The 14,498-nt window shown below is 42.7% G+C and overlaps 1 protein-coding gene and 1 pseudogene across 2 annotated transcripts in view; one reads left to right on the top strand and one right to left on the bottom strand.

The window, feature by feature from the left end:
* Window positions 1-292: 292 nt before the first annotated feature.
* LOC147454784 (dynamin-related protein 5A-like) lies at window positions 293-2,240 on the bottom strand (annotated as a pseudogene).
* A 267-nt stretch (window positions 2,241-2,507) lies between these two features.
* Window positions 2,508-14,498, top strand: part of LOC147454783 (serine/arginine-rich splicing factor RS31-like) — a 42,866-nt gene continuing 30,875 nt past the window's right edge. Inside the window, exons 1-3 of one of the 2 annotated variants that reach the window (XM_086516623.1) lie at window positions 2,508-2,670; window positions 2,833-2,946; window positions 3,901-4,013. In XM_086516623.1, the coding sequence (XP_086372749.1) occupies window positions 2,841-2,946; window positions 3,901-4,013 (219 nt within the window). In that variant the 5' untranslated portion in view covers window positions 2,508-2,670; window positions 2,833-2,840. Of the gene's footprint in view, window positions 2,671-2,832; window positions 2,947-3,455; window positions 3,794-3,900; window positions 4,014-14,498 lie in introns of those variants that run through there. The other variant, XM_086516624.1, reaches the window with a different exon arrangement.

Here is a 14,498-nt window from a genome sequence, read left to right as displayed (position 1 = left end):
CTTTGGACACTTTTTTAATCTCATTAGTACCTCCCCACAAGAGCCTTCTGACCAAGGCTATGATTTGATTCATCTCATTGAAGTGGGCCTCTAGCAAGATAAAAAATAAATGAGGGATGGTAGAAGATAATGATCAAGTACAAACACTATGGAAGAGAGGTTGGGTCGTATGATTGCCACATGAACACCTTTTCCTAAACTTATCAACAACCCATTGCCATGTTTGTACCATTAAGACCTTAAATCCCATTGTTATACCTAGAAGTCTAAAGATTTTCCAATCTTCCAATACTTAAAACCTAGCAAAGCAGTCTGCTCCTGTTGCAACTACTCCATAACAAAAACCTGATGCCACAAACATCTCCATGAACAATGCATCAGTTACTACAAACAACTCCAACCCCAAAAACATGGCCTACCAATCTCGATTGCACACGCGTGGACATTACACACACAATGAGTGCTCTCTTGCATGTTAATGCACATGTATTTTCCTCATGCACTAAACCAAGCGAAAAAAGTGAAGGGTGTGAGAGCCATCGAGGCTCACTCATCAACTACCCCATTGTGCTTTTACTCATTTGTTTGGATAAGTGGCTCAAAGCTGTAAGTTTCAGTCTTACCATAACTCACTAGTTTGACCACAAACCCCCTCCGAGGATCACGAAGCAAAAATAGTAGCATTGACAAAACAATATGATGCTATTGCTAATGGTTTCCAACCTTTAAGGTCATGGAATGATATACCAACAACTACATTGTGTTTGTAGGCCACTCTTGCTTCCCCTCAACTTAGAGACGATGGCCTCTCTCAAATTTTGCATCTTTGTTTGCTTGGTTCTATGCAGGCTCCATTGAGCCATATAAGTTTTTCCTTGATTTGAAGAAAACAATCAATAGAATAATAAGTTGAATACTTTACCAAGGAGTCAAGAAGCCAACATTGAGAGTTGAAGGGACATTGTGTTCAGCAAGCACTTCTCTAATTTGCGTAAAATGCTCTGCTACAACATAGCACACATGTGAAGAGGCAGTTTCTATTGCCCTCTTAAGACCATCATTAAGCATGCTGTGACAAAGTTCCTATTGATGCCCTTATTATATGTGGTCAATGCTTCTGAGCCTTGCCTCTTCTTTGCTCCATTTTCAGCCCCAAATTCGCCACTATCATTCCATACTCCTTTCTTTTAGTAGTACATGAATCGGCACCTTCCTCTGGAGAGGGGGTCTCTTGTACCGTCAATTGAATTTCTCTAAGAGGTTCCCCAGCTGTATCAAACTTCCTTACTGGAGTTGTTAGTGCTCCCAAAGATTGAAGAACACCAAGAGGGGGAAGCATTCTATGAATTATAGATGAAAACATCGACCGGAGCTTTGGCTTATGTCAGATAATACCCTATTGATCACTTTGAAGGAGCGCTCAAAACCATGTACGCAAGAAAAAGGAATTTTCAGGGCCTTCAGATGGCGACAAAAAAATTCCTTGCAATGATTTGCAAGATTATGAAGAGATGCATGCAAGACAACATAACCAGTGATTACAGGCTTACTTGTACCACATAAATCTGCAAAAGGTTTGATTGAATCTCAACAACAATTGTTGGTATGTACTATAGTTTTATCTCTTCACACCTAGCTGGGCAAACTTTGAAGGAACTCGCCTACCACCAGGGAGTGTTCTCGAAACTAACCACGCAATACTCTTGAGTACGACTTCGTTCTATAGCTAGCTCAAAGAGATTTTGAAGCACATGAGGGAGCCTTTCACGCATAGCCATGGATGTGTAGATGCTTTGGCTATTCCAACAGCTGCAACATAAGTGCTTCCTTCCCTAGTTGTTTGAGTAAGAAAGATATTTACAACCTGCTTGCAACAATCAAATCGAATAAATGTAAAAAACAAGTGCCTGCTTGTCTTAAAGGATAATACCTTTCCCTAGAGACTAGAGGGCATTTAATAAAGCATGAAGCACAACAAAACTTGCTCAATACTCATTCAAAGGAAACCCCAACATAAAGGTTAAGAGATGCATTTGCAGGAAACACATCAACTAATAAACTAGACCATTTGCCCACCCCACTCTCTGCTCTTTCTTCTTCAAAGGTTCCGCTTCAACAACTCCATCAATGAGAACACCTTGAGGCTGGAAACCAGACAGAATCAATATCCCAAAACCTGCAGCTCAAAATCCCCACGAGACATTGTTTGACATAAACCTTACACGTGCCTTGCTATGCATAATTGTAGTGAATTGCAATAATATACCTTGCACTCCTCCGCGCTTTAGTGTGGGCACGAATCTCCTTGCGCTACTGTTATCGACAAAGCCTTTTTTATGCAAGCGCTATTCTTATTACAAAGCATCGCTCAAAAGAAACGCTAGGAAGTAGCATTAATAGCTTTAAAAAGCCTAAAAATGGTGTTACATCTCATACGCCTATATCACACTCCATGCAAGCTGGAAAATCCTTGAAAATACAATCCGTTTTGAACCCGTCGGGCGGGAAAAGCGAAAATTTGGCCGGCCAGCCATCTGCGGTGTGAATAGTAACGATCTGATCATCTTCGGCTTCAGCAGAGTTTTTCCTTCCATCGGCGTCGTCGTTGCGGCTTCAGCAGAGTTTTTTCTTCCATCATCGTCGTCGTTGCGTCTTGCGGGAACCACACAGGTACACATAAAGCATCTCTTCTCAAAGGTTATTTTCTCTTTTGTCTCTACCTGTGTACACAGGAGGCACGCACGCAGCTTTCTGTTGATTTTCATCTTAACTCTTCCGGAAGCAATTTCTTTGCACTACAAAGCGAAAACTTTTTCTGCTCTTTGTTGTAAGGTTTCAAGATGCGCCCCATTTTCTGTGGCAACTTTGAGTACGATGCCCGAGAGTCTGAAGTTGAACGCTTGTTCGAAAAGTATGGCAAGGTAGATCGTGTTGATATGAAAGCAGGTATACTTCTTCTTAAATGATTTACTTCCAGACGTGCCACTTACGATTGCTTCTTTCTCTTTGGGTATGGGATGGAGGACATCCTTGAACTTGTCCATAACATGTGTGTATGTTTGTGTAATGCTGTTTGAAAGGGCAGCCGTGGTTTTAGTATCAATTGTCTGGAGTTTCTTTTCTTTTGTTTCTCTATGAGATGAGATTGATTGGCACTGAGGTGACTCCACTCATAACAATGTGATGATTTTCTGCCCACTGACGTTGCCCGCTGTCTATTTATTTGGAATTGGTGATTGTTGAGATTTTTGCACTTGCATCTTCTTAGTTGTCCAGTCATTGGCAAGTTCTGATTCATGAGCTACTTTGTGCGGCATTGAAGGACACTACTGTGCCTGTAGATATACTTATTATTTTCAGAAATCAGTGTGAAGTTTGCAAGCTTGCTTTGTTTCCTTTCTTTATGGGTTTTTGGCGTTGCTTTTTTCAAACACTCAGGTATTTGTTTGACGCAGGCCTTATAAGGAGTATTAAGGTCTCCTTGGCTCCTTCGAGTACTACTATGCACGCACAAGTTTACGCGGTGGCACACAAAAGTTTTGTGCAGTACAGTCATTGTGTCCTTCCATGAGCTTCCTGCTGTCACCTTTAATCTAGTGATATGCGTATGGCTCCTATAGATTTTATCATCCTTGCTGTTCATGGAGAGACATTGATAAGGGCATGCCTGCTGTTCTTGGTCAATCTTTTTGGCTTCCTTCTTGATTCTCATGGTGCATCGGCCAGACCTTTTGACATTACCTTAGTGCAATCTGAAGTGTTCTTCATGCCAATAGAACACCTTAAGTGCCAGGTTTATTGAAGTTTTTCTTTTTGCCCTTTTTAATGCAAACTCACGTGGTCACTCTTTTCCGATAGGATGCCTTGTACTTGTCAGAGCTTGAGGTGCTTTTTTTTCAGGTTTTGCCTTTGTGTATATGGAGGATGAGGCAGATGCAAGTGATGCAATAAAGGCCCTTGACAATCTAGAATTTGGCCATCAAAGGCGGTTACTTCGTGTTGAATGGGCAAAGGTGAGACTAATTGAACGATGGCCAGATGCCTTATTTTTCTCTCAAATGTCCTTTATGCTTTGAGGTATTAGGAGGTCATGAGTGAATTGCTAAGACCTCTGTTTGCATTGTTTGCGGATGTATCATGCAATTATTAGTGTGATGTATGCTCTCTCTTGAGTCTCGTTTGTGGGTTTGGAGGGAAGCATATTTTGTAAACGTGTAGTCATGCAACCACATAAGCGTATTGATTATGCCAGTGGAGCTGTTGTAATGTTGTATGGTTTGTGGATGATATCACAAATTAATATTGCACATTCATTCTTCTTAAAGCTGAAGATGCATGTAGGCATGCTGACAATTAATTCAAGTAGAAGCTTTTATGTGAAAGTAGTTCAAGTGAGTATCCGTAACAGGGAATGGCATTTCACGTCCGTTGGCCGTTCTCCCTTCCCCGTTCTGAGTAATTATGTCTTCAGTTTCTAACTTAACAATTCTCACATGCACAAATTTAAATATTCTAATTTCATTAAATAGAAATTACTCTGAAAATAAAAAAATAGTGACTTTAGCAACACAATCCGAGGGTCATTTATTAATTTCATTCCATATTGGAGCTCTTTGTAGCAAAGTTATCCGTCACACTAGACTGTGCTGATACAAGGGTGTTTTGATGCACTAAGATCACATACCTAGGCTCACCCTACTTGGAAGTACACGTTTCACAATGCAACACATATGATTATAGATGCAAAGAGACATAAATTCCCCCATGAATACTCCCCCTTAAGGATTGACGTCCAGGCCATGAGATATTCAGAGGCTATATTTGCCAAATGCTTCTAAGACCGTAGCTTGCGTCGCTTGGAGGATTCTATTTACAACTAAACGCTTCCGAGACTGCAACTTGCATTGTTTAGAGGTTTCTAACTTCCCTCATGATCGAAGTCTTGGCGATGTGTAACATGGATGGATAGCACGTGCCAATGGAAAAGAACAGAAAATAAGCAACTTTAAGCACTTCAAATAACATTTGAATTGAAAGAGAATCACGACACGTGAGACAAGGAGTGACGAAGTTCCACCCCAAGAGAGCACTTGCCCAAACGTTGGTGCCCTTTCGGTATTTCTTCATATTGCTTGAACTTAGTACAATGTCAGTATTACAAGCTCTACACCTCCACATTGAAGGGTGCCAAAGAATGATTCCATGGCACATTTTTAAAGGCCCTTGCCCTCTCAAAAGCAGTTACATGAAAAGCATCAAACTCTAAAAGCAATTGATCCAAAAGCTGCCTGCACGTTTTGCAGAAATCCGTATAGCAGCCATGTCATCATTGTAAATTGTGGGCGTCTGTACATCTGTCACGTCAGCATGCTGCTCGCGATTGAATGTGTATGTTGGTCCCGCTTTATTTTAATGGCTTTAGGTCCCCTGGGCCCCATTGGCCGTCAGTTGGTAGGAACTTGTCTTTAAAAATAGGCCACTTTGCAAGACTTTGCAAGTTAGTAAAACTTCTACTGCTTATGCTTCTGCTGTTTCTTCTAGGGTTTAGGCCCCTCGGTTGGGATTTGCAAGTCGCCTCTGTTCGTCAGTGGCTTGACATGTCAGCAATTTGTGACAAACACCAAAACCAGGATCAAGCAACTCAATCGGCACCAAGACAAGTTCAAAACAGATAAATTCTAATTCAAAGAATTCCATAAACAATTTTCTTAAACATAGTTTAAAAAGCATCTAACTACAAAGCAATATTAAAATCATTTTGGGTTTGTCTCGATTAGTAGAACTTGAAGGATGATGGTTTGGTTCTTGATGTGAATGGGAGCATTGTTCTTGTCATGCCACGACATGCCCATAAGAGTGTCACAATGCTTGGATGGTGACCAGAAGAGCACTAATGAGTGGTACAATTTTATGAGTTTGCGTCACATGAAAACGTATTTTGTCCCTTCGAAGCGAAATGAAACACGAAATGCTCGAAACGTTTCGAAACAAACTTGAAATAGTGGGACGAAATGTCACAAAGTGATGACGTGGCTACGGACAACAGAAACCCTAATTTCTGCCAAAAACCCTAAAATTCCTGCAAATCCTAATTTTTGCCAAAAACCCTAAGTTTCGGAAATCGCAGAGGCTATAAATTTTTTTTTTTTTGTTGGAAAAATAATGAGCGACGCGAATTTTGCTTTTTTTTATAAAAAAAGAGAAAAGATTCTCTAAGAGAGAGAGAATTGATGCTTTTTATTTTAAAAGCTTTTGGGGATTCCTGTAATCTTTAAATTAGTGGTGAGGGCCTCACTTCTCAGAGCATCTGGACGCAGAGTCTGAGAGTGAAACCCTAGCCACTCTCTTGTACTTTGATTTGATTAATATAAATAGAAATACCGAAAGGGGCGTCAGTCTGTGGGGCCAATACCTCTAGGCACGGAACTCCGCCGGGCCAGTGTACATCTATTGTGATCTGTGACTTGTTTTGAAGTGGTTGTTTGGTGCTGTCGCGATTGATTCTTGACTTCTTGACTTGGAGTGTCCAAGTCTGTTACAGTGGTATCAGAGCACGGCCGATTTCTCTTCTACGGGAAATCCGATCCCCGAATTTTTTTCCGCGGCACCTATGGCTTCAGGCAATGATCAATCGACTCCCTCTGCATCTGGAGATGCGGGCAGGGATCACAACGAAGATTCCAGCAAAGAGTATGGTCCACCTTGGCGTACTTAGGCGGAGTGGCAAGAGATGGAGCGTCGCTAGTTGATCGACAATGCAACAAAGATGATGCTCAATTTTACCAAGGACCCGAAGATGGCAAAATATATGAACCAGACCTCTTTGGAAGAGGTACAGACGGAGTGGCAGAGAACCACAACACCACTCCCGAAACCCGCTCTCAAGAAACCTTCTGCCTCCAAGAAATATACGGAGAAGGAACCGGAGAACGTGGTGATGCACGGATTGCTCAGCTTTTTGATGCGCAAAAGAAAGCCAAAAAGCACGGCAAAACGCAGAAGAAAAGCATCGACTTTCCAGGTTATTTGGATCGTCAGTCAACTTTTGACAAGGCAAGGAAACAGAAGAAGCGTGTTTGATTTGAAGGAGTACCCAGTTCTTCTTCTTCTTCTTCTTCTGATAGTTCTTCTAGCTCCTCGGATTCGAGCGAAGAAGACAGAAAAGGTAAAAAGCGAAGCAAGAAACAAAGCTTCGGAAAGGGCAAGAAAATGGCAAAGAAGGCTACATCTCGCCCAGAGACTGACAGTTCTACTGAGGACTCGTCTACAGACAGCTCAGATTCCGATGACGGAAAGTTTTATGCGAACAAGAAGAATTGTTATAAAGCCAACCAGTATGACTTTCTCGAAGATAAAAGCAAGAAAGTCAGAGAGTTTAAGGAAGGTGGCCACTCGATCAAGTTTGATACTTTTCAAGATACTCAGATGCTTCGAAGGCTTTGTCTTTTATACAGCAGTTTGACATCGCTTTCGCGGGAGGACGCTATTTAGAGCACTCCAAGATTCGGAGAGCTACCTCTTACCTTAAGGGAACTGCTCGTACTTGGTGGTCCACGCTTCTTTTAACAAGAGCGTGCCAGTTAAATGGCTGAAATTTAAGAAGCTTTTTATTTCTTCTTGGTTGACGCAAGAATATGAACGAGATATACGAGTTGCTTGGAACCATCTTCGGATGACCAAGAGAGATGCAATCAATGCTTATTGTGAAAGATTCTGGAGCTCTTTTCTACCCGCCTCTTCATTCAAGAAGATCTCGTTCAGAGAACAGATTGAGCGGTTTACCTTGGGTCTACCTACAGAGATACGAGATCACTGCTTGGAACAGAAGTCAGCTTCTATTCAGGAGTTGATGAGTCATGCGAAGCGGGGCTTTGTCATTCACTCTGGCAGTCTGACCTACCCCACAGACGAGGCCATGACACAACGAGCTGAACAGACTTCTGGGACTGAAAGTAGAAAGAAAAAGAGCAACCCAAAGAAAAAGGATACACGACCCAAGCTTACTCCCGAGGAGAGAGCTCGCTTCATGAGAGAGGGGAAGTGCTTTGGATGCGTGGAACAGGGACATATCTCCGCGAAGTGCCCTAATAAGGCACAAAAAGAACAGAATGATAAAGACGACGACAGGTCTGAGAGTTCGAGAGCAGCTGAGGAATGTGGCAGAAAAGGTAGATAGAAAAGCAGAACTGGTACCACATGGCGTGGGACTTGCACCGAATCTAATGAATGAAAGTACAAACTCTGCCGCTTTTGGGGCAAAGTGAAGGATCAAGAAGCTCTTTTGAAGGAGCCAAGGCCAACTTCTTTTCACTTGGAATTGGCGGCTCGATTTGGAATTACGCCCGACAGACTGACGCCACAGGCAGAGGTAGTTCGACTGGCACCCGGATGGGATGTTGCCATTACACCGAGCATTGGCAAACTTTATTTGCAATGACAGCGGTGTTCAGGGCACGCGAGTGACGTTCTACTCAGGATCCCTTGGTACCACAAGAACTACGCCGTGGTTGACTACCGGGCCGAGAAAGCGACTTTGATAAATGAAGGGCTTAGAGATTGTACTTGATGAACTTCAGTTTCGTACTCATTCTTTGGGAGAGAATTGAACGTTGGATAAAGGTTGAATATGTTTTGACCTGATCAAAAGCACGCCAAGATTTTTCTCCACACTCATGCTGATTGCTTTTCAGAGGGCCTGAAGATCAAACCAGTGATCTGATACCTGGAAGCACGTCACCGAATCGGCCACCTTATCGTGTGAGTCGAGTACGGAATGAAAAGATTATGAACCCAGTGAAAGACCTCTTGGAAAAGGGTCTTGTCCAGCCTAGTACTTCACCGTATTCCTCTCCAGTGTTGTTGGTTTTGAAGAAAGACGGATGTTGGAGAATGTGCATCGATTATAGCGCTCTCAATAAAATCACCATCAAGAACAGATTTCCGATTCCTAGGATCGATGATATACTTGACAGGTTACAGGGATCCTCGTGCTTTAGCAGGATTGACTTGAAGAGTGGATATCATCAGATCAGGATAGCGCCAGGAGATGTCTAGAAGACAGCTTTTCGGATGACTTTTGGGTTATTTGAGTTTCTGGTGATGCCTTTTGGCTTAACCAATGCTTATGCGACATTTAACCGGATGATGGACAGGATTTTTCGAGAGTACAGGCTATTTGTTGGCACTTTCTTTGACGACATCATTTTTTTCTCCAAGAATGAGGCAGAACACAAAGATCATCTGCTTCAAGTCTTTCAAGCATTACGAGATCACACATTAGTGATTAATGCAAAGAAAAGTGAATTTTTCCTACCAGAGATGCACTTTTTGGGACACATTGTGTCAGCAACAGGAGTGCAAATGGACCCGGCCAAGATAGAGACTATCCGTGATTGGCCCGATTTGAGGAATGTCCATGAAGTTAGAAGCTTCTTGGGACTGTGTTCGTACTACAGGCGGTTTATACGAAAGTTTGCAGAGGTTGCTTCCCCTTTGCATACCTTGACACAAAAAGGAGTACCTTTTTCGTGGGGACCCACAAAGGTGACTGCCTTTCGGACATTGAAAGAGAAATTGACTACGGGACCTATTTTGACTTTGCCGGACTTGCAGAAGTCATTTGAAGTATATTGTGATGCTTGTGGTCGTAGTCTGGGTGCGGTCTTGATGCAAGATGGCCATGTCATAGCTTACGAGAGCCGTTTGTTCTCTAGGCCGGAGATGCAAGCACAGATCTATGAGAAAGAGCTTTTGGCGGTTATCCATGCTCTTACTCAGTGGCGGCATTACCTATTGGAGCGGATTTTACTGTCTTTACAGACCATCAGAGTTTGCGCTACTTCTTGTCAAAGAAGCAGCTTTCGGAAAAGTAGATGCGTTGGGCGAACATCTTGTCACAATTCCACCTCCAGATTGTCCATGTGCAGGGACATAAGAATGTGGTGGCAGATGCTTTGTCTCGAAAACCGTTGGTTCTGGCTGTTTCTGCGATACATCATAGGAGCTTCGAGGATATGGTCGATCAGTATGCCACAGATACAGATTTTGCAGATATTTTCACACGGATACGGGATGGGGAGACAATAGCTGGATACTGCCTGCGGGAAGGCTACTTGATAAAAAAAACTATGTTGTGCGTTACACAGCCGTTGAGGGATAAGGTTATGATTGAATGCCACTGTCCACCTTTTACGGATCACGGCGGCATGGCTACCACCATGAAGGGGGTAGAGAGATACTTCTTTGGGCCGAGACTCAAAAAGGATGTGGAAGAGTTTGTGCGCAGTTGCTTGGTATGCTAGAAGGTCAAGTTTGACAGGCATAAGGCACAGGGATTGTCACAACCTTTACCCATAGCCACCCACCCCTAGGAAAGTATTGCAATGGATTTCATTTTTGATCTCCCGAGAACACAGAATGATCACGATGATTTTTCGATTACATGGCACGTCTGAGACGATTGTCTTCGACAGAGATCCCAGATTTATGAGTTTGTTTTGGAAGGCAATTTGGGAGAACATTGGCACGCAGTTGCAGTTCTCGTCATCGTTCCACTTGCAGACTGACGGGCAATTTGAGATTGCCAATTCAATGATTTTAGATTTATTGAAGTCTTGTATCTTGGATCAGAAGACTCAATGGGAAAATAACTTATCTTTTGTGGAATTTGCCTACAATAACACGATACACTCTTCAACGGGGAAGACGCCATGTGAGATTGTTAAAAGTGCTACGAAGGTTCCATCCTTCCTGAGCACGAAAGATTAGATATTTGAAGCGGATGAATATTCGCGAGATTTGGATACGGCTTTTGCCAAGGTTCGCGAGACTTTGCAGGAGTCTCAAGAACGACATAAAAAGGCAGCCGATCGCCATTGTCGCTACTTGAAATAGGAGGAGGATGATTGGGTGCTCTTACTTTTGAGAAGGCACGCCTACGAAAGAAAAAGGGAAAGGAGAGGCTTTTTCCAAAGCTTAGTATGCGATACTACGGACCTTTCCAGATCACTGAGAAGATAAATGATGTCTCCTTCCGATTGAAATTGCGAGATACTTGGAGGATTCATAATGCATTGCTTGTGAGTCTCTTGAACCCTGTTAAGGGTGATGTGCCTGATGATGGGGAGCATGATGAGCAACCCGAAGTGGAAGAAAACGAGGAGATCCTTGTTTCTGAACAGATTTTGGCACATAACGATACGAAGAAAGGTAAAGTCCGAAGGCGGTTCTTGGTTTAGTTCAAGAACTTTCTTGCATTTGATGCGAAGTGGATGGAGGAGGAGGACCTACCAGATACTTCTCGGATTGTGAAACTTTACCTCGATGTTTTGGTTTAGCATAGTCTACTCCAAACGGAACCCAGAAACTCAGCTTGGCCGAAGATCTGGTGCAGTGGGATGCACAAGAGGGGAGTTACTCCGCTCCTTTGTCAACAGATGCCTCGATTTTGATACTAAAGTCATTGATGTCTCTTTGAGCTTCAAGGATACTGAGAGCTGACAGTATTCTGCTGGATGACTTTATGAAATGGAATTCCTGATAATGATACTGATTTGTTATTGACTTCTTTTGAGTGCAGGAATTGATAGCCGAAATGACTGCAGCATTTTGGTCTGATTGATCTCGAATAGACATGGTTGCAATAGGGGTTAGTCAATCGGACATCGATGAGGTCCCGATTGGACCTAGATGTGATTGCTAGCTACATTGCCGATAAATCATGGTCTAAGATCCGAATGAATGTTGAATGTCATGCGATGTCTTGTGATGTCTGGTGATGTCTTGTTATGTCGTGTGATGTGACTGTCGATTTTGTACATGTGCTAGATGTGTGTTCCTAGTACGTAGGTACTAACAATCATTGTCTGCTAAGACGGTTTATGGCTTTTGTCGGTTTTGCAGGCGTAATCGCGGTCGATTACAATGCTTTCAAGAGGGGGGTATGTCACAAAGTGATGACGTGGCTACGGACAACAGAAACCCTAATTTTTGCCAAAAACCCTAAAATTCCTGCAAACCCTAATTTCCGAAAATCGCGGAGGCTATTAAAAAAAAAAAAGTTTTTTTTTTGAAAAATGATGAGCGACGCAAATTTTGCTTTTTTTTTTTTGTAAAAAGGGAAAAGATTCTCTAAGAGAGAGAGAGAACTGTTGCTTTTTATTTTAAAAGCTTTTGGGGCTCTGCTTTTCGGCATCCCTTGTAATCTTTAAATTACTGGTGAGGGTCTCACTTCTCAGAGCATCTGGACGCAGAGTCTGAGAGTGAAACCCTAGCCACTCTCTTGTACTTTGGTTTGATTAATATAAAAAGAAATACGGAAAGGAGCGCCAGACTTTGGGGCCAATACCTCTAGGCACGGAACTCCGCCGGGCAGTGTACATCTATTGTGATCTGTGACTTGTTTTGAAGTGGTTATTTGGTGCTGTCGCGGTTGATTCTTGACTTGGAGTGTCCAAGTCTGTTACACGAAACGTGTTTTTTAGATTCAAAGAAAAGGCCAAAATTACCCATATAGTAAACATATTTTACGACTTGTATGACCATGTATATAGGATGTATCCACCTACTAGACTTCTAAATATTAGGCCTCTTATATTTTCCAGAAAAATATGTGTTTTGTATCACGTTTCTTCTTGGCATTTTGTTTCGTTTCGAAATGAGACAAAACAAAACGCCTTGAAACGACGAAACGATGAAACACACAAAACGTTTCTTTGTTTACTGCTTAGGTTGGGCATGCCACGTCACAAACTTGTGACATACCTCCTGCTTGAAAGAATTGTAATCACCGTTAACTACGCATGCAAAACACACAAAGGCCAAAAACTTTCAATGCAGATGATGTGTCACAAGACAGGCACCACGTGCCAATAGAAAGAACAGACTGAACAGACTTTTAACACTTCAATAACAACTTAACTGAAAGAGAGAGACGACACGTGAAATGGAGTGGCAGAATTCCACCCCAGAGAGTATTGGCCCCAAACCTTGGCACCCCTTTCGGTATTTCTTTATATTGCATCAACATAGTACAAGCCGGTACTCTAGACTGTGCACCTTCTCCAGGAAGCATGCCAGAGAATGAGCCCTAACCTCATATTTAAAGGCCCTTGGCTTGAAAAGCAGTTTTTCATGAAAAGCCTCTTAACTCAAAAGCATGTGGTGCAAAAGCAATGTTAAAAAGCTGCCAGCGTAAATCAAGGAAATCCGTACAACTGCCACGCCATTAGCCATCGCAAAACGCGGAAATTCGTACAACCTGCCACATCATCATGTCAATGTAATTTTCAAAAATCTGCCACGTCATCAGTATTTGTGTGTGTGCGGGTCCTGCTTTATTTTAATCCTTTATGTCACTCGGGGCCCCATCGGACGGGTCCTCATAAGTTGGTAGGACTTCTTCTTCTGTTACTTGTTCTCTTAGGGTTTAGGCCCCTCGGCCGGCATCTGTTCTTCAGTAGGTCGACACGTCAGCAATTTGTTACATCTCCCCTTCTTGGAAGAGAGTAATCGTCCTCGATTACGTATATTTGCAAAACAACTCAAGTTAGCTCAAAAATTTCCGAGGGACATTCCGAGGGACAATCAGTTTGCTCTTTTTATTAAGGAGTTAGCTTCTTCTTTCTGCTCTTTTGATCAAGGAGTTAGCTTCTCCGTTCGTCCAGATCAGAACTCTTGATATTCCGGCGTAGTAAAATTAGCCATCACACCCAGACTGTACTGATCTTCCACGGGTGTCTTGATGCACTAAAATTACATACCCAGGCAATCTCATCCAATTAGGAATATTCAGTAAATGACACATCACAATGCAACACAAATGCTCACATATGCATGTTACAAGACACAACAAACTACGATGCTGAGCACTCCCCCGAGACAAACGGTTTGCGGTATGAAGCTACTCAACGACTACCTCGTCACTCCCCCCGCAAATAACCTAAAAAGGTCCGGGCCATGAGCTCAGAGGACTGTACAACAAAACGCTCCCCAGATCGCAGTCTGCGTCGCTTAGAGATTCAAGCATACAACCAAACGCTCCCCAGGCATTGGTCTGCGTCGTTCGGAGGTTTTCTAGCATACAACGAAACGTTCCCCAGGCATCGGCCTGTGTCGTTTCGAGGTTCAAACAATACCAAAACAATATTTCTCACTTCTCCACTCTGGAGTAAAAATCACCAATCAATGAAACCAGTATTAAAACCAGAGTCACATTTCAAATCGGCACCAAGACAGGTTTAAAACAGATAGCATCCATTTCAAACAAAGTTCAAACAATACTTTCTCAAACAATGTTCAAAAGTGTCTAACTAGAAAACAACTAGAGAGGTCATTCAGGGTTTTGTTCGGACAACGGAACTTTGAGGACAACGAGCTTGCCCTTCTGCATCCCAGTGATGGTTCGGTTCCGGACCCGAAGAGTTGCATCATTCTTGTCGTGCTAGGGCATGCCCAAGAGAACGTCGCAATTGCCCAACTTCATAATGTGGAAATCGGCT

This window comes from Adiantum capillus-veneris, chromosome 7 (genome assembly GCF_014529385.1).
Source record: "Adiantum capillus-veneris isolate H3 chromosome 7, ASM1452938v2, whole genome shotgun sequence".
Taxonomy (NCBI): Eukaryota; Viridiplantae; Streptophyta; class Polypodiopsida; order Polypodiales; family Pteridaceae; genus Adiantum; species Adiantum capillus-veneris.
The sequence above is the reverse complement of the archived record's forward strand: the minus strand, read 5'-3'. Positions and strand labels throughout refer to the sequence as shown.